This window comes from Notolabrus celidotus, chromosome 2 (genome assembly GCF_009762535.1).
Source record: "Notolabrus celidotus isolate fNotCel1 chromosome 2, fNotCel1.pri, whole genome shotgun sequence".
NCBI lineage: Eukaryota > Metazoa > Chordata > Actinopteri > Labriformes > Labridae > Notolabrus > Notolabrus celidotus.
This window is the reverse complement of record NC_048273.1, coordinates 12,008,507-12,028,487: the sequence shown is the minus strand read 5'-3', so window position 1 is coordinate 12,028,487 and position 19,981 is coordinate 12,008,507. Positions and strand designations below refer to the sequence as shown.

The 19,981-nt window shown below is 37.7% G+C and overlaps 2 protein-coding genes across 3 annotated transcripts; one reads left to right on the top strand and one right to left on the bottom strand.

The window, feature by feature from the left end:
* Window positions 1–437: 437 nt before the first annotated feature.
* Window positions 438–8,435, top strand: march2 (membrane-associated ring finger (C3HC4) 2). Of its 2 annotated transcripts, none has more exons than XM_034677150.1 (5): window positions 438–852; window positions 5,510–5,814; window positions 6,455–6,659; window positions 6,841–7,050; window positions 7,170–8,435. In XM_034677150.1, exons 2-5 carry the CDS (start codon window positions 5,633–5,635, stop codon window positions 7,326–7,328), a joined length of 756 nt encoding a protein of 251 aa, XP_034533041.1. In that variant the 5' UTR covers window positions 438–852; window positions 5,510–5,632; the 3' UTR covers window positions 7,329–8,435. The 2 variants fall into 2 exon arrangements, with proteins under 2 accessions (XP_034533041.1, XP_034533049.1); XM_034677158.1 differs by having other exon boundaries at window positions 447–852; window positions 6,455–6,650.
* A 3,086-nt stretch (window positions 8,436–11,521) lies between these two features.
* On the bottom strand, window positions 11,522–14,881 carry LOC117807766 (ras-related protein Rab-11B-like). Its single transcript, XM_034677169.1, has 5 exons — window positions 14,679–14,881; window positions 12,879–13,074; window positions 12,572–12,765; window positions 12,395–12,475; window positions 11,522–12,238 (listed from the first exon to the last, which is right to left on the bottom strand). Exons 1-5 carry the CDS (start codon window positions 14,716–14,718, stop codon window positions 12,093–12,095), a joined length of 657 nt encoding a protein of 218 aa, XP_034533060.1. The 5' UTR covers window positions 14,719–14,881; the 3' UTR covers window positions 11,522–12,092.
* Between the last annotated feature and the right edge of the window lie 5,100 nt (window positions 14,882–19,981).

The following is a 19,981-nucleotide window of genomic DNA, read 5'->3' as shown; positions in this document are numbered from 1 at the left end:
TTTGATATTGGAACAATATTTGGGTGGAGGCTTCAAATAAGCTCTCTGAGTTTTCTGCCTCTTCCTGCACTTTATATTATTTATCTTTGCTATTTTTTTTTTGTATGTATTTTCTTTTAATTGTGTAAATAAATAAACATAAACATAAACATCATTGTTCAATGAAGACAACTCACTCGTTTTTCATTAAAATTAATGTTAAAAGTTTTTTAATGTACATTGGAAAGCCCTAAATATAAATACAATAGTTTTACATAACATAGATTTTTGTTTGTTTTATTTTATATTTTGAATTTTTTATGAAGTGATGTTGATAAATTAACACAACTCTTCTTCTGTCACATGCTGCCCATATTTTTATGCTGCATTTATCTGGTTTGGAGGGCATATATTGCTTAAAATAGACTTTAAAAAGGGTCAATTTGACCTGCAACATCACAGGAGGATTAAATCCACACTGGAAATCATGATATGTGTAATATTCCTGGTCGTGTTGCGCATGTGATGTTTTCTGTGAACGCCCCTCCCTTTGGCAAGCTGTTGTTATTCACAATTACATTTTTAGTCGTCTGGATTGTTTTTTTGCACTCGCCCTGTCTGCTCGGAGGAGGCAGACAGCTGATGATGAGCCTCTGGGTGATATTTAAAGCCCTGGGAAAGCGGAAACCTGGCCTGCAGTGCGTTATCAGCTGAGGGCTGCTGTCTCTCACACACAGCTAAATATCATTAGCTATCCAGAGGTACAATGGCGCTAACTGTAACAGAGCTACAGCTGAATATGGGAGGAAATATTGGGCTATTAGGGCGGTAATGCTTCCAGTTAACAGGAGACATCTTTTTGAAGAAGACGAGGTGAGTAAACATATTCAACTTTAATTATTTATGTACTAGTTTGACTCTTAGAGGCTTACTGTAGCAGATTGAAGCTAGCAAGCGACACAGCTGTAACAGGCACAGCTGATCTTTACTGGACAATGAGCAAGAACAGCAAATGGATCATGGTAGAAACAGCAGAGGAAATTATGCTAATGTCTTAAACATGTCACAACAACTCACACATAGACAGCTAATTTGTGCTGCTACGCAGTTTTTGGATAATATTAGTTACTACTGTCCAAGACTACGGAAGCCGAGAGACCATCGGTGTGCGCGATTCGTATTAGATGTCGTTATATTGAGATCACAGGGAAATTATTTCGTAATTACAAGAAAAAACAAGGCTTTCTGTTTTAGTTTGGTTTAGTTTAGTTTATTTATTATTCATCTGCCCATATGGACTTATAAGACACTACAAAAAAAAAAACAGAACAAAATAGGAGCAACAACAGAAGAAGAAAAAGAAGAGAGCAGTTAAATACTACACATGTCCAGCAATGACCTAAAGCAAGGGCGTCAAACTCATTTCAGTTCAGGGGCCACAGACAGCCCAAGTTGATGTGAGGCTGGACCTGTAAAATAATAACATAATAACCCTATAAATAACCACAAAAAAGTACAAGTACATTCTGAAAATGTTTACATTACATGAACTATCTTTCTACAAAAACAGCTGCTGTGTTTTCCCCATGATGAGTCTCATAGTGGGCCGAATATTTTACTCTTTAAGCCCTGAAACCTGCTGCGAACACACCCAACACACAGGTTACCGTTTCACCTGACACCAAGTGTAATGTTTACTGCAAAAGAACAGATAGATTATAATAATGAAGAAGGTAAATTTGATTATTATGGACCCCTCAGCTCCAGCATTAACAGTCTGCTTGCTGGACAGTGTTGTATGCAGGGGTGTAGTGCTAGTGTTAGTAGTTAGTGGATCATCTTATAGTGCTCTAAAAAGTCTTTATGAATCTCAACCGGGTTATGCAAACAGCAAGTCATCTATTTTCTCACTTTGAGAAAAAAAGTCCCAGAACACCGTCAGCAGTATGATTTTATGTGACCCCCAGAGGACAAATTTGAAATAATAGTTACTTTTATTGAAAAATTGCAGGTAACGTCTTCTCTGTAGTTTTTTCACTTTGCAAAGTCGTTCCGCGGGCCGGATTGGAACCTCTTGTGGGCCGGTTTTGGCCCGCGGGCTGCACGTTTGACACCCCTGACCTAAAGTAATTAAAAAGCACAGAGTTACACTTCAGACGTTTGACAGTGACAACAACTAAATCAGACATAGAGTGTGCTCCTACGCTCCTACGCTGCTGAACAGCATTCAACACAAACTGAGCAAACTGGATCACTTTGTGTGTAAACAGGAACTGAAGTCTATCTTCATCAGACATGCGAAACAAATCAGGACAGTTTTCTGACATTTTGTTGAAAAGACGGCACCTGAGATCATGATACGATGGACAGTAGACTGAAAAGTGCATTTCATTTTAAACTTCCTCCAGATCACACAAAGAACACTTTCTCTCCTCCTCTGGAACAGAGTGGAAGCGACCTGTTTCTAATGCCAGAGGAAGGATACCTCATCTCAGCTGAGCACAGACAGACCTCTGAGCTCTGGTTAGGTTAAGAGTGACATAAAGCTCATGGTGATACATTTTTTTGAACAGACAATATGTCGTATAATTTATCTTGTAACCCTAAAATCATCATTAAATGAATGGAGAAGTCGATGATGAGTTTCTGATTCATGTGGTCACACCTGATTTCAGCCTTGAAGACCACAAGTGAAGATTGTAATTTCATTTCTAAACAGACCAGTCTATTAATCAAAGCACAGCCTGGGTACTCCTTGTATAATATTTTACATTTTAAGTGTCAATTCGTTTCGAAAGTATACTGGATGATGTCTAAGCATGCTGACAATAGCAGCTCTAACCTCCTGTCAAATATTAACTGTGATAAAAGAAATGAGTTTCTGTTTTGTTGCAATAGCAGCTTTTGTATCTCAAACATTGACTGTCTATTACTCAAATAAATAGAGTTGTTTTTCTCAAGATAAAGAAAGAATTAACTTCCTTCTCTGCTCCCATAATCCACAGCAGTCTGATAAAAGCAACATCAGCTGGATGCATTGTTGACAGCTGTGTTAGCCTCCTGTCTAGCTCAAAATGAACACATACGTTTGTTAGCTGAGCCTTCTTTCACAGCATGTGTGTGTAAGGTATGAAAGTCCTCACTTTTCTGTAGTTAATGTTGCACAGTCACATTCAGATATGACACTTAATTGTAGAGGTTGCCATTAAAGCCCCATGAACATGTTTCCCTGCTAAAAGATCTGAAAGAGAAACTCAGAAAACACAAAACATCTTGTGTTGTTGTTGTCTTTGTTTTGGGGCTATCCTCTGTGTATTTGGGTCAAGGAATGTGCCTCTTAAACAGGCCCCATTCCTTAATCGGTATGCTTAAACAACAATACCAAGCAGTTATACTGGACCAGTAAGCCACTTCCTTTGAATGGATAAAGAGGTCGTCGGGAACATGTCTTTAGCTTCAACAAATATATGCAAGTATGGACAACCAATGACTTAAAGATGTTAAGCAGCTGACATTTTCAATTTTGGGTGTAAAAATAAGAAATCAGAGGTAGATAAGGAATGTTAACTATTTAGCAGTTGCTTCAAGAAATATCTATAACATCTATATTTTTAGGGGTTTGATAAAACAGGCAAGTATGCATTATTCAGCATGCTGAAGGGTAAAGAAAACGAGTCAATTATATTTCTATGATTTTTCAACACTTGTGATTTCCAGGCATTTTGATTAAACAGGGTTAAATATACACACGGTGTTGTATTGATGGTGTTTAAGGAGCTAGAATAAAGACGCAAACCCCCATGTATTAACACAAGACTTTATGCTCCATCTGCCATGTTAAACCCCCAGTTTAAAAACAGCAAAACAAAAACAGTGTTTAGCACATGGGATTATGGAAAGCATGTATGTTACAGGTTTGTGTATCACACAGTAACGGGTACACAGTTACTGAGCCCGGTTTTCTACAAACAGCAATTGCCTGGTGTTTACGCTGCATGACCACTAGTCACTGATAGGTGACTGAATGTTGTCATTTCTTTAAAAGGACAGGTTTATTATTTACCTACATGCATATTCACACTTAAGTCTCGGTGTAAATTTAATGTTGTGTAACAAATGTATTTATTTTTTCATCAATTTGAAATATTTCACTCTGAATGATCCTTATTTCAAGGTGTGTTTCTCTACAGAATAACATCCAACTCTGAGAGAAATGTTCTAGCACACTCAGCAGTACACCCACTATCTTTAGTCAGGAGTTATCTGAGGGGGGACAGCTGTTTATCAGTCTGCTGCACATCACATGCGCTGCCACTGACGCTCACTCTTGCTTTTATAACGGATCAGCAGCTTTTGGCAACTTTGGCCCACCTCCAAAATGACAGCTTCCTATTACAAAATGTGTTTGTAGATAACCTCAGTTACTCTGACATGAAGGGAAAGGATTGGTACATGAGGTAGTCTTCCAGATGAGCACTGTCACAACATATAGCCGAGTGTACCTGGATGTAGAGGTTGTGTTAACAAGATCATTGTATACGATACACCCTTAAATGTTTTTGCTTTCCAGTGAAATTAAACCTCCCTCTTCTAGTTCACATAAATGGAAAGAGACATGTAATCACCTTCCACAGGTTTCAGTAGAATCCTCGAAAGTAAATGTGTGGAAGACCTTAATGTTTTGCATGTTTTTATAAGGGAGCTAGCTGTACCACAGAGTGACAATATCCACTGTGCAATATCCTTACCACCCTAACATCCTTGTAAATATCACCTTCATTCCCAGCGATTTTGTACATAGCTAATTCTAACTATTCTGCACTTCTGTTTATTCTTAATTATTATTATAATTTTATAATTTTATTTTATTTTATGTATTTTATTTTGTAATTTATTTTAATTCTATATCATTTCATCTTTATATTATTTTATTTTTAAATGTATTTTGATTCTATTTTATTTTATCTTTATTTTATGTTTTAATTGTTTAAATTCTATTTCATTTTATCTTGATTTTATTCTATTTGATTTTATCTTATTCATATTTATATCTAATTTTATTCCTCCTATATATAAATATTTTGACTGTATATAAGAGCATACTGTAATGACTGAATTTCCCCCTGGGATAAATAAATTATTACTGATTCTGATTCTGATAAGTCAAAGTACGAGATTATCAGTATAAAAATGTCTTCAAGGAGAAAAAGTATTCATCGTTCATTAAGGTCCATGTTGGAGGGACATATATTGTCTGACTGGATTAAGATGCAGTAGTGTGAAAGAAGCACCTCAGCTGGTAAAGGCAGGGCTGATTTTAACAGCTGTATACCATTTGAGCCTCCTCATCATCACTGATTGCATCATCATTTATTTTATGATTTTTTTAGTACAAATATCTCAATCTCCCTCGTAATTAAAGCAGAAAAATTAACGTAGTGGCTGAAAATATCACGTCTCAATTAAATCAAAGAACCAACGCTGATATTCATGTGACTAAATCTTCATCTATCTTTGTCTCTTTCTCTAGAATCCAACCATTCTCATCAGTGGCAACCAGCCTTAGTGTTTCCCGCTTCCCAAGTCAACCATCACTCCCAACCCTTTACGTCCTCACCTCCACTTCTACGGTCAGTGTCTGGCCTCTGTAGCCATGACAACAGGGGGCTGTTGCCATCTGCCCGGCTCTCTATGTGACTGTGCGAGCAGCACCGGCCTGTGGAAGAGCGTGGAGGAGACGGGCGGGGAAGGGTGCCAGGCGCTCTACGTCACCCAGGTCACAGCCATAGATGGACAGTTGCTCTCGTCTGTGCTCAAACCTGTGTGCTCACAAACGTAAGACATCACAGCAAGAGCTTTGATTCAGCAAGAACACATTTCATAGACTCAAGATCTACCTTTTTAGTCCCGCTTTTAACTGAGTTTCATTCTTATAACAGATTTATTTATTTATTTATTTATTATCTAGTTCAAATTTTAGTGACTTTTATTCTATTTTATTCATTTATGTACTTATTTATTGTATTGTTAAGTATAGCATCTTATTTTCTTTTAATGGTTTAATATTTTAGTGTTTTATTATCTTACACATTTATTTTATTTTGGTTATTTTAATTTCTTGTGTTGAGTTTTAACATCTTATTTTACCTCCAGTGTTTCCTCATTAAGATATCATGAGAGCGTTTCCTCAGTTCGCTCAGCAACTTCCTTTTTATTTTTCATTTATTTATTTATTTAATTTGTATTGTTTTTAATATTATTGTTGTATATATTGTGTCCTGAACCTTAGGATTGTGGGGTGGGTTTGGGGTCAGGGCTGGGGGTGGGATCTTTTTCTTAATTTATTCTCTCTTAAGTTGTTTTTATGTACAGCCCTTTGTGTTACAATGTCATTGTATGAAAAGCGCTTTATAAATAAAGTCTGATTGATTGATTGATAGAAACCTTATATATGATTGATTTCTCTCTGTTTTAGTGATGGCCCCATCTGTCGTATTTGCCATGAAGGAGGCAACAGTGAGACTCTTCTGTCTCCTTGCGACTGCACGGGAACACTGGGCACGGTGCACAAGAGCTGCTTGGAGAGGTGGCTGTCGTCTTCCAACACCAGCTACTGTGAGCTCTGCCACACAGAGTTCAGCATTGAGCGCCGTCCAAGGCCCCTCACAGAGGTAACAAAGGTCAATGCCCTTTGCATTGTCTGCATCAATCTCCTGCTTTTGATTTTTAATCCTACTGTTAGGCTGCTGTTTGTAAATGCTTGTGCTCATATGGTAAATTCTGATTTCATTGTGTCTCTTCTGTTATTGTTTCACTAATGATCTCTCCCTCTTCTTTATTTTCCTGTCCCTTCTCCTACAGTGGCTGCGGGACCCGGGACCTCGCAATGAGAAGAGTACACTTTTTTGTGACATGGTGTGCTTCCTGTTCATCACACCCCTTGCAGCTATTTCAGGCTGGCTCTGCCTGAGGGGGGCTCAGGACCATCTCCAGCTGGGGAGCTGGCTGCAGGCTGTTGGCCTCATAGCCCTCACCATAGCCCTCTTCACCATCTATGTCCTTTGGACCCTGGTAATAATGAATTTACATAGAGATTCAACTGTCTTACTAATTTTCAAGTTTCTTCCTATTTGTCGAAGTGACTGCCTCTGATTAATCTCTCATGGTCTCTTATCTGGTTGTCCACGCAGGTATCCTTCCGCTACCACTGTCAGCTGTACTCGGAGTGGAGAAGAACAAATCAGAAAGTACGTCTGCTCATTCCTGAAGCCAAGGAGTCTAACTCTTCCCAGCATTCCTTGCTCTCTACAAAGCTGATGAAGAAGTCTGCCAATGAGAGTATAGTATGAGAGCAAACCCAGATGGTTCAGGAAGAGTGACGGACGATTTTTGATGCGTCAGACCTGCCAACAAGCCTTTAAAGAAGCACTTGTGGACGTTTTTTATTTTCGGCTTTGTGACTTCTTTTCCTTTGCCTCATCAGTACTGAATTCAATTAGCATTTTTTGAATTTGTCCCCCTGTGGTTGCAGGGTAAGGGGACATTTAAATGGGGTCTGTCCGTCCTCACGCTTGGTGTTGACCAACTTATGCAAAAAGGCACTAAAGAATGGAGTAGCACATGGAGATGTGCAGAGACTTTGGGAGAGACACAGCCTCACTGGCATAAATGCAAAGACGACTTTAGATAACAGCTGAATAACTTGTGACCAAAATAACTTTTCAGTGGACCGTGAAGAGTTTTATGATTGTTCAAACAACTCCATGATGATTCTCTGATGATCTCAGAGTTCAGCAGCTCCATTGAAACTGGCCATGGCCCTCCCAGCGTAGGACTTCTCTGCACAAAATCGCCTTTTGAGGAGATCTTTGAAGTAATCGGAGTGATCCCTCGTGAATCTGTAAAGGGTTTTACATTTTACAATACAGATGCTAATATGCTGTCCGAAAGGAGACTTTATTTTTAGCACAATCCCATTGGACTTCTTTCAAGATGTGTTTTGCCATATCTGTTTTTACATCTGATGCAAGAATGGATGTCAGCATAGCACTACTAAAGCCAGAGAATGTGCAATAACAACACTGTGGACTTCAAGGTCTTCACACTACATGCAGAGACCTTTACCAACATGCACAGTTATGCATGCAAGCACTGTTAATAATTATTATTTTTTTTTTTTTAATGTTAGTGTTTTCTTAAATTTTTTCTTTACCACTAAAGAGTGAGCAGATGAACTATTCCTACAAAAGTAGGGTTAATATTTTCCTCATAGAGGTTCTTGTATTATCAGCACTTAGCAGGCAGGTCTCCTAAAGACCTCTGCATCTCATTTTGTCAAAATGGCTTTTAGAGAAACACTTTCACAAGAATTGTTAGGTGGCTGATGCAGTGTACTAAAGCCTCCTTTTTCTGGCGTGTATAAGTACTTCAATAAAGCTGTTCTGTTTCTGTTTTTATTTTCACTCGTACAGACTTCAGTTTCTCAAAAAACACTACATGCTTGTGTGAAAAGCGTTTACCAGTTAAATCAAAATGTCAACCATAAACGATGACAAATTATGCAAGCAGCACTAAGGCTTAATGTGACTTCATCTTGACATTCTCTTCCTCGGAAGCCTCTGTATGCTCACGTGCTCTTCATAGACTATTTACTCTGGCAATCCAAAACAGCTGACATTGATGAGTTTATTTGGATTGCTGACCTGCCTTCATCAGGTTTAATGTTACTGAACAGACTCAAGGGGAACTGGCTTCCTTTGGGGGAAGAATGGGAAAAAGAATTCACCTCTGTATCTTTACACAGAGGGAAGAGTGTCACATACTACAGCTTTAATTTAACAAGACAGAAAGTACAATCCAGTGTCTGCCTTGTGCCCAAATCTCCAGGTCATGACATGTTCCAGTTTGTAAAACCATCCACTTTATTTAGGTTATGGGGAGACAGATAATTGCCACCTTAAGTAACTTTGGCCATTTCATGAAGAGATAAGCCTGAAGAAATTCCAAGAGCATGTAGTAATGGCAACCAATGTTTATTTCAAACTAACAAAACATTGGGAATAAGAATACAAAGATCCTCTATTTTTGAGTGAAGCAGGTGTTCAGCCTGTGGCTCAGTATAATTTTGATGATCTTACTATTTGAATGCTTCATATTCTAAAGCATTAAGGTCTGTGGGGTGCATATAAATAACATTGAAAGCATAAGAACTAAAGCAAAAGAGGCGTGCTTAAGATCTGTCTGATGCCATCTGGTTGTTACCAGTTTCAAAACCAACCTCTTGGATTTAGTCCTCTCTGTTAAGGAGAATAACATTCATGATTGAAAACATCTGATATTTTTCTAATGTGCTCCTCTCTAAAACTGACTGGGGTCAGTCATAGGGCCTTTAAAAGAGGCCTCGTATATTGCCAAATTCTCAAAGTACACTATACCACTACCAGTGTGTCATTGCCAAAGCTTTGGATTTTGTGCACAAGTGTGTTGTTAATGTTTCTGATGTTTCAAAATACTTAAGATAACTAAATACTGTTTTAACAATCAGACTTAAAATGATGTTCATTGGCTTAGCCTGGTTCCAAAGAGATTGTTCCTTGTGTTGCAAACAAAATGTAAAAATCAGAACAGATTTTGAATACTGCCCATCAAGACCACATTTTAACTTTCTGTCCTTTCCTTATTGTCCCTGCCACACAGAAACCTTGAGGAGTACCATGACATTGTAAATTCTGTGGGTTATTTCATATGTCTTGTTAGTGATGCTGTAAATGTTCAGCAGCCATCTTTTTCTCTTATATTTCACTAGCTACAAATGCCATTTCCTTGCCCTGGCCTTTTGTCTGCACTAACATTCCACTCTGTTTCACTGAGCTCTCGGTGGGTTGCCCCACATACCAACCCAGTTAATCGTTTGTTTGTGTTTTGAACAGATCTCAGAACAAAGGATTAAATCCTGCAGTACTATGATGCACCCAGGGTGCCACACCAGCTTATGAATCATTTGATCATCCCTGTGTTTACTGTTTATCATGAGCAACGCTTTACTTTAAGTGTGGGGTCTGTTTGGGCGCTAATGTGAAGTCCTGTAAGAAACAACTCAATCTGTCAATGCAGAGGAAGTCTTGCTTGTGTGGCCACTGAACTTCATTGTAGTGAATTATTTAGTGTTGGCGGTCCATACAATGTTGCTCTCCTGCCTCTTTGGGTCAGTGGAAACAGAGGGAACAGATCTTTATGTCTCCAAAGACTTTAACAGTTATAACATATGATCGTCATGACAAATGTTACTTATTTATTTTACTTCCACTATTCAAATGCAGATATAACGTTTTTGTTTATGATACAAATAAACTGGTAACAGTTATTTATGATGTTGTATAGTGTAATACCATTTTGTAATCTTTTCATTTCACATATTTTTTAATGGTCGTGTGTGTTAATATATATATTTTGTAATTTATGTTACATTTCTGAAGCACTTACATTTCCAAATATGTTCATAATTTGCTGTGAAAAAAAAAACCTTCACAGTACTGGAACCTCCAATCAGCCAACAAATGTTTGCCAAGCAAATAAACCATTTGGATTAACTGTTTGTGAATTTGTGTTTATAGCCAGTTTGTTTTTTTGTTTACATGGACGTGAACATAATAACCTCTATTTTGTCTGACATGTATGATATGGCTGTTTACAGATAATGCTCTTAGTACAGCAAGGATGAGATCTCATTACTGTAAGTCTGTTTGTGACCACAGCTGTATGCAGCCAGTAATCCTGATGAAAAACAACTGGGGATGTCAAGTTTTACTACTGTAGAGATTCAAAGAATCTCATCCCATCTGCATCATTTGGGAAGTATAAGCAGCTTAACTTGAAAACACTCGTTCACAGTATTCCTGTGTAGTCTTTTTTTTTTTTTAACAAACATCAGTTCTCTAAAAACAGAGTCAAAGTGTTAAAAGGTCTTAAGGGAGTGTTTAAGGAATCCCCAACCAAGCTTTTTTCTTTTATAGTCTCTCTTGTAGTTTGCTCCGATAAAGAGTATGAACACACTAATTGCTATCTCGGAGAAACAAGACTCAGAAGTCTTGTTTTATTTAACAACCTGAAAGCTTTGAAGACGGGCTAAGATCATTTACCCACAGTAGCACAACAACCATCAAGAAATACCCGTTAATTAAAATTAAAAGTTATAGTCAAAGAATATACTCAATGTGACATCACATCACTCAGTTTTTCATTAGATTTAACCATGTCTTGTAAAAAAATTATATATAATTACATACTAAATTATTATTATGACATCCTGTAAGCTACATTTTAGTATTGTCATGGTGGAGTTAGTATGAGCAACATCATAATTTTCAAGAATCCTAGTGTGCAACACTCACCGTGTTATAATAAAAACTAGTGATGTCTTATTAAGTACATTAAAATTGAGGACTTAATCAAAGCATAAGTACCTAAAAATTGCACTCAGCAAATAAGTGACATGGAACCAACCTCTTCCTTTATAAAATTAAAAATCTCAGTCAGAACGTAATTCATTTTTTAAGCATTTTATTGTAAATTTTAACAGTTCTTAAATTTAAAGTAAAACAATGCAAAATTAAGCCAAATATTCTACAATAAATACATAATGAGGACATTTTTTGGCATGATAACTTATCTGTTGTCAGAACCACATAACACATAATACTGCTTCATAAGGTTGGAGTTACTGCCTGTGGGTTATTTACACAGCACCATCTAGTGGTAACCTTTGAAATGTGTTTAACAACCTCCCTGTACATAGAGTTTCAGTTCAGCTCAGTTCAAACTACCTCACAGCACAGGCTTTCATGAGGCAGCGGACGCCGCCTTGTTTCTTCACCTTTGCAGTGACTCCATGAACGACTCTACCGACCACCTGACATAAAGGCTTCTTAAAGTTTTCTTTCATGGCAGAAGAGAAGAGCACAAGTGAGTTCAAAAGTCTTATATCAAACAGAAAAAAAGGCATAAAGGACAGTGACGGGGAAGTCAGTCGTGATTAGGGCAACGAAAAGTGCTCAGGTAATGGGATGTCAGGGTGGATGTGGGAAGATGGAGGATGAGTGTCATGGAGTTTATGGTCACAGGCTCTGGCAGCACTGCAGTTTGTTGCCCTTCTGACCATCAGTGGTTGGGGGGACACTTATGTCCACAACATTGTTGCCTGGAGACTCATCGTGTGCAGATCTGTCCGCTATCTGCTTCTGTGACACAATGCGGTAGATTTCTGAAGAGGGACAATATAGAACAAAAGACACAATAATGTTCGTATTAGTAGAATTATTTCTCCAAATGTTTCTTATATTGACAATGCTACATTTGTATTATTGAGATCCTCAGGTAAGACATAGCAATAAACTCTGCAGCATCTTGTTTTTCCCACCTGTTAAAATGTTCTTGAATGCTTCTTCTACGTTTGTTGAGTCCAAAGCTGACGTCTCAATAAATGACAGGGTGTTCTTTTCTAAGATGTGAAAACAATAGAGATACATTTGTAGAGAATCAGGTTTGTATGTACATATAGTATCTGATATATTCACCACAGCACGTGGTTATTTACCTGAGAAAGCTCGAGCCTCATCAGTGGGCACTGCCCTGAGGTGACGGAGGTCGCTCTTGTTTCCAACCAGCATGATGACTATGTTGTTGTCAGCGTGGTCCCTGAGCTCCTTCAGCCAGCGTTCAACGTTCTCATATGTCAAATGCTTGGCGATGTCGTAAACTAGGAGTGCCCCGACTGCGCCCCTGTAATATCTGGTGACAACATCAACAGGATTAAGAGCCTGAGTAGGATAACCATCCCTGGGTTTACTCCAATGCTATGTTTGTAACAAAACACATTAGTTACACTCAAAGAAAACACTCACGCTGAGGTGATGGCTCTGTAGCGTTCCTGTCCAGCTGTGTCCCAGATCTGTGCCTTTATCGTCTTGCCATCCACCTGGATGCTACGGGTGGCAAACTCCACCCCAATGGTACTCTTGCTCTCCAGGTTGAACTCATTTCTTGTGAAACGGGACAGCAGGTTACTCTTCCCCACTCCAGAGTCTCCTATCAGTACAACTGCAATCAAAACAGAAATTGTAAGCTCTCTCAATGATTTGGTACACAATCAATACTATTCAGCTATGTTAACATTTCCCTCTACACAGTTTCACCTGTATAACTTTTCCTCCAACATGCACTATAGCGAAGTTATCATACAGCCATGGTTGTAGTCAGTAATCCTGAAAGTGCTGACTTTCTTGGTTGCTTTCTCCCTGCTCTGAGAAAACCTTATCTGACTTTGCACTGCTGGGACTCAGGCAGGAAGAAGCTGCCAAAAGCTCTCTGTTCTATGGGAAACCTGACTCAACAGTTTCTCAAGGCCTCGACTCCTGTGTTGTTGGTACGAGTCATCGCTATATCCTCAAACACAAGACGTGGTGTTTTATAATTGGCTGGAGCTGATCCTTACAAGACAGAAACAAAATGCATAGATATTTCTATTTCCTCTCAAGTAAAAATTCAATTTCTATGAAGTTAATGACACTTATAAGACTGAATCAATATTCAAAGTTATCTAAAGTAGTTAGGTTGGACAGACAGACCACCAGAGTGCCCTCTTCCTGATCCATGTACTTTCTACATAGCTTATATTGTCTTCTGTACATACTTTTATTATCATTATTTACATTTTTATATCTTATTAATTACTTCTTCTATTAATATTATTTGATATTCTTATTTATTGTGTATAGGAGCAACTTTAAAGACTGAATTTCCCCCCAGGATAAATAAAGTATTTCTGATTCTGATTCAGAATGGCTATCCTAACGTGTAAATGGATACTCAGGTTATCACATTATGAAATCCAACACATCTGTCAAGTGTAACTAAGTACTGACCAACAGTGTGGTCCATGTTAGAGAAGGTAGATTAAGTGTAACACGTTTACAAGTTGACCCACAGTCAAAAAAATGTCCCTTTAACTAGAAAGCAAGCTCAGCAACATGTTATCAGGACTCAGGTGTGAAACCATGTGATCTGTGACTCAGTTGTCCATACAGGTCAATCTATGGTTATGTATCTGTGGTCATCACATGAAAAATACTTTCTTTTTTAAACCAGGAACATCTCTCTAACAGAAAATCAAAGCCATATTGAAGTTAATGTTTTTTATTTGGTAGGGTCCTCCCTCAAGTGAGAGATTCAGTCTCCCACAAAGGAAACTCTTGTTTCCTCTATTCATTCAAGTTATCTGAGGCAGTACAACGAGAGAGGGCAGATCAGTAGGTTTAAAAGTGTAAACTTCTTTTACATGAGCACAAAGTTGAATGTCTTTGTTTGTGTTCAGAGATCCACCGTTAGACCAGCTAATGCAGGCAGCCTAGCTTACAGGGCTAACTCTCCACACGCCCTGCTGACAGTAGAATCCAGATCATTTCACCCCGACAGGACTAAAAGTAGAAACCAAACTACGTAAACGTGCAGCCGTGTGATTCATTACAAATGACGAATGGGAAAACACGCCACCTCTGCTCTGGTTAAGACAACAACCTGCCTGGTTACAGTTTAGCTCCAACACCAGCTGATGAGAGACATGACATACACAGTTAGCACGCATGCTAACCGAAGCCTAGCAAGTTTCTCTGCTATGTAACATCAAACATCTAGAAACAGCTCACCTTTAAACAAGAAATCATACTCGTCGTCTCTGTTCCCCATGGTTAGATAAAATCACCTTTCGGAGGTTGGGGGGGATGACAGAGAATACTTTTCCTGCCCTGTCCAGGGTGCTGTGTGCCAAGATGACAGGAGACAATGCGCACATTGCGCAGGAGGAGCAGAGTTGCGTTACACCGTCACGTGACATACAGGTGCCAGGGTGGGTAGTGCGTGCCTGCTGAGGCTCCTCGCGGGGGCGCGCACAGCTCAGGTGACACCCAGGTGACACCACAAGGGAAACCCATGGGACACCACTTAAAAATACAACAGATTTCAGTTGGCGGACTGATGTGTGCAACCTTAACTTACTCTTTCCCCACTTATTTATTATCATTATTATTTTATTATTTTATTTATTTATTTTCTATTATTGTTATTTTTTTGTAATTGTTGAATGGCCTTGTAATGGGTGGTGGCTGGGAAAGGGTGTTCACATTCAGGTGTGACAACTTATGTCGGTTCTATATTTTTGTACTTTATGTTGTATATCCATAGACTGTATATCTGTGTGTATATCTCACTGTCTGTCTAAAATGTTGAAAATGTTATATAAATAAAGTTGGAAAAAAAAATACAACAGATTTTCGACAATTTACCTCTCTCTCTCTCTCTCTCTCTCTCTCTCTCTCTCTCTCTCTCTCTCTCTCTCTCTCTCTCGCTCTCTCTCTCTCTCTGTGTGTGTGTGTGTGTGTGTGTGTGTGTGTGTGTGTGTGTGTGTGTGTGTGTGTGTGTGTGTACATCTATTCCTAATATTGAAAGGCTGTTTGAGCTCCAAGAACGTGGACTGACTTTTTAATTAAATATTTGTAATTAAAGTGAGTATCCCAGCTAGCAATGTTCTGTTCTAAAACATTCTCTACAGAGAATGTTACTGTAATGTTTTCAGTGGGAAGTTTGCTATGTGCTCAAAGAATGTTCTCTAGTAACATTCTCTAAAAACTTTATTAAAATGTTTGGTAAACATTCATAAAATGTTAAGTGACATCAGTGCCCGAATGTTCTTGAGACATTCTAAGTGCAAAGTTTTCTTTATGATCACAATTTGTTGTCAGGTTACGTACTCTAAAAACATTCAATAATCTGTGACCCAAAGAATGTTATTAAAACACCTTTTGAATTCTAAAGATAAAACATTCTATCTTTCCTCTAATTAAATATCACCAGAATATTCTTAAATAAAACATTTTATGATTTGAGGCGTCAGAAACATCCTGAAAACATTTTTTACATGTTGCTTTGAGAATGTTGCTTCTTTGCTATTAAGTAACATTATTTAGAACATTTTATAGAAACCATTCAATAATCTGTTACCTAAAGAATATTATCAAAAAATCATCTGAATGTTAAAGACAAAATGTTCTTCTTTCATTAATAGTTAACAAAAAAGGAACATTATTTTAAAAACTGAATATTTTAACCATCAAAAAACTGCGTAAAAGGGCATGGAGCTCATTTTTCTGCTCTTAATTACTATCTTTTTTCAAGCTTTCACTGCAAGTTTATGTTCTTATATTTCACTGTGGTCATCATTCTCCATCTGCTGAGGAGACTGAAGGATTTCGAAATGCAGAGAACACTCCTGAGGACCTTCTATGACTCAGTGGTATCGTTGTGTGGTTTGCTGGAGCAGCAGCATCATTGCTGTTGACAGATAGTAACTGAACAAGCTGGTGAAGAAGGTCAGCTGTGTTCTGGGTTGCCTCCTTGACCCTGTGGTGGTAATGGAAGACAGACTATAATAGAAAAGCTATCATCTCTTAGGAGAGCAGTTTGGAACAGTACCAGCACTGGGCAGCTTCTTTGGTGTCAGGCTGCTTCAGCTGTGGTGTCTGAAGAGGAGTTACCACGAATCCTCCTTTCCCACTGCAGTTACACACACCCCAACTACAAATGAATGACATCATATCACTTAACAATTTAAGATAATGATAAAAAAAAAAAAAAAAATGTAATACTGTTGCTGTTTTTCTGTGAAACTGCAGCTCTTTAACTGCTTGATCAATGTGTATTGTGTTGATTTATTTAATTAATGTCCACATAAAGGTTTAAAAGGTTTATCATATTTATCTTACTTTATCATAGCACTGTAAGTTACTGATTTTGAGGAAAGGGCACCAAATCCTGATCTCACTTGAGCTCTAAAATGGTACGAGCTTGGCATAACACGATGCAATTTAATCAATCAATCAATCAATCAATCAATCAATCAATCAATCAATCAATCAATCAATCAATCAATCAATCAATCAATCAATCAATCAATCAATCAATCAATCAATCAATCAATCAAGCTTTATTTATATAGCACCTTTCATTTACATCAAATGAAATTCAAAGTGCTTTACAGCAATTAAAAACAAGAAAGAAGCAGAAATAAAATAATGTCAAGACATTAAAAAACAAAAATGGATTCTTAAAAAAGAGACAAATGCACACCAACAACAATTAAATATGTGTAATTTAAATGAGATAAAGCATCAAATTAACATTAAGAATAAAAATAGTTATGATAAATAAATAAAAAAGGGTAAGGATCAGAGTTGATGATAAAATAAAGGCTAAAAATATCAAGAAAAGTGAGTAGATAAATAAAAAACAGATGGTTAGAATTATAAGATAATAAAACAACATCAAAATCAATATAAAACATTTGTATTATTGTATTATTAAAACAATGATACAATTGTTAAACCCTACATTAAAGCCAGACTGAATAAGTTAGTTTTTAGTTTAGGTTTAAAAGTCTCAATATCTCCATCTCCATTCAGTTCCATTCAATATAACAGAAGAACAGTCCTTAAACATATACATTCAAATAAATGAACAACATTTAAAACAGCAGACCAAAGAACGAGTGTATTGAGCATAGTTTAGTGAGTTAGATGTAAATTGAACCACAATAAATTCCTCCTGAGTACCAGCAGAGGGAGCCACCCTCCTTGCCAACTATGACATTAACCAATAGATATTTATGGGGATCCTTTTGTCTAAATGTAAAGATCAGCTGACGTATACCACTAAAGTCTCGTGCCTTAGATCGTTTGGTTGTTGTTGGTAATAGCAACTGCACCTAAACATTTACATTCAGACCACTAGTAACTTTCTACTCATGGAAGCAGCTAAAAGTTTTCCAGATGTTGGTATTGAGCATTAACATATTTTAGAAACTATAACACTTTGTCAACACCTTTTATTCATAAAGCCTATATCTAATCCCTACTAGGCCTGTCACTGGTATACAAATCAGCCACATGATTATTTACATCAGTGCTCATCAAATGTGATTTATACGGAAGAGGATAAGTGCCACTGAATAGAAAATTAAGGTGCAATACATTTATTTCTTATTATTCTGAGATTAAATTTAGAATTCTGTCTTTTTTTTTCAGAGTTCTGACTTTAATTTATTTCTCAGAATACTAAAAACTAATCTTGCACCCTAGCTTTATTTTATTGTCTCAGTGGCCCTAATCCTATTTATGGTTTATGACCAAAAGTTAAACCGATACCAACAGAGTAGTTCATTTGATACCTTTTATATGTCACTCTATGTAAACAAAAGCATTAACCTTCTTAAAATGCTGTTCTGCTCATCTGATTTTAACACAAATAGAGTTTGAAAGTGTTCAAATAATTAGAATTATTCAATTAACATGCAAAAATGTCCAATAAAGTACTACTTGAAAGTGTACTTCAAACACTAGACCACTAGACTACACCATACCACAAACAGCTGTGGTAGTGGACCAATGACATGAGGCATGAAGTCAAACGGGGTTCAGTGATTGGCTGTGACAAATAGTCATTTCGTTTGACCAGGATAAAAAAAAGGATGAAATCATTTGACCTGGAAAGATTAAAAAACCCTGGGTATGGCATTAGCCCTGTCGGCTCCTTGTGTGCACAGATTTTAACATTTAAAATGTTCAAAAATTATATTTTAAAGTAGCTTAAAGCATTTGTAGTCCTACTGAAACAATCCCTTGTTCTGTTTTCCACCTCAGATAGCAGCAGAAGAAGAATATATGAAGGTAGTGTTAGATTCAGGTAACAGGCTAACCTCCATCTGGAATGCTGGAAACTGAAAATTCTGTTCTCTCTGACTTGGGGTATGATGAAGTATTTATGGCCACATGAAGTGTAATATTTAAGATACAGATGTAATCTAGAGCTCTAATTGAAGCTTACAAAGTAAGGCAGTTATTTAAATACAAATGAGGCAGTGACATCAGAATCAGAATCAGAATCAGCTTTATTGGCCAGGTATGCTTGAACACACAAGGAATTTGACTTAGGCAAACTGTGCTCTCTTTGTACAAGGCATAAGAATAAGGATACAAATAAAAATAAAATAAATATAATAACAATAACATCAGCTATAAATACAAAAGAACAACAAATAGGCATGACAAATATGTACAGGCTAAAATAATATGATATAAGTGCAGTGGTGAGTTGCAGAGGTACTTTTTACATTAAAAAAATAATAGTTAAATAATACATAAAATAGAAATATGGAATTCTGCTGGGGGAATTGTTGTATTGTATATTTACATGTATATTTACAGAGAGTATTTATCTGACAGGTATGACACTGTTATGTTTTAGTGTTCATCAGAGTGACAGCCTGGGGGAAAAAACTGTTCTTATGGCGGGTTGTTTTGGCGCACAGTGATCTGTAGCGCCTGCCGGAGGGGAGGAGTTTGAAGAATTTGTGTCCAGGGTGTGAGGGGTGAGCGGTGATGCTACCTGCCCGTTTCCTGGCCCGGGACTGGTACAAGTCCTGGATGGGGGGCAGGTCAGGTCGACACAGATGATTTTTTCTGCAGTCCTTATAGTCCGTTGCAATCTGTGTTTGTCTAGTTTGGTTGCAGATCCAAACCAGAGAGTGATGGAGGTGCACAGGACAGACTGGAGGATTGAGGTGTAGAACATTATCAGCAGCTCCTGGGGCAGGTTGAACTTCCTGAGCTGACGCAGGAAGTACATCCTCTGCTGGGCCTTTTTCCTGATTGTGTCTATGTGGGAGGTCCACCTCAGGTCCCGGGAGATAGTGGATCCCAGGAACCTGAAAGAGTACTGTGGACTCTTTCAGGTTCCTGGGATCTCCCGGGACCATATAATGCTCAAAAGTGACCATTTCATATGAGATTTCATCCAATAGATGCTATTTTTATAGTGTTGTTGTGTATTTTGATGATGATATTTTAAAATCTAAAATCAGCAAGTACCAGAATCTTATTTTGCCACTTTCCCCTATGTG

Coding starts and splice junctions, on each gene's coding strand:
- march2 (XM_034677150.1), top strand. CDS start 5,633: ATGACAACAGGGGGCTGTTGCCATCTGCCCGGCTCTCTATGTGACTGT. Junction 6,660..6,840: donor CCCTCACAGAGGTAACAAAG/GTCAATGCCCTT, acceptor CTTCTCCTACAG/TGGCTGCGGGACCCGGGACC. Junction 7,051..7,169: donor TCTATGTCCTTTGGACCCTG/GTAATAATGAAT, acceptor TTGTCCACGCAG/GTATCCTTCCGCTACCACTG.
- LOC117807766 (XM_034677169.1), bottom strand. CDS start 14,718: ATGGGGAACAGAGACGACGAGTATGATTTCTTGTTTAAAG. Junction 13,075..14,678: donor GTATGATTTCTTGTTTAAAG/GTGAGCTGTTTC, acceptor TTTTGATTGCAG/TTGTACTGATAGGAGACTCT. Junction 12,766..12,878: donor TACAGAGCCATCACCTCAGC/GTGAGTGTTTTC, acceptor TGTTGTCACCAG/ATATTACAGGGGCGCAGTCG.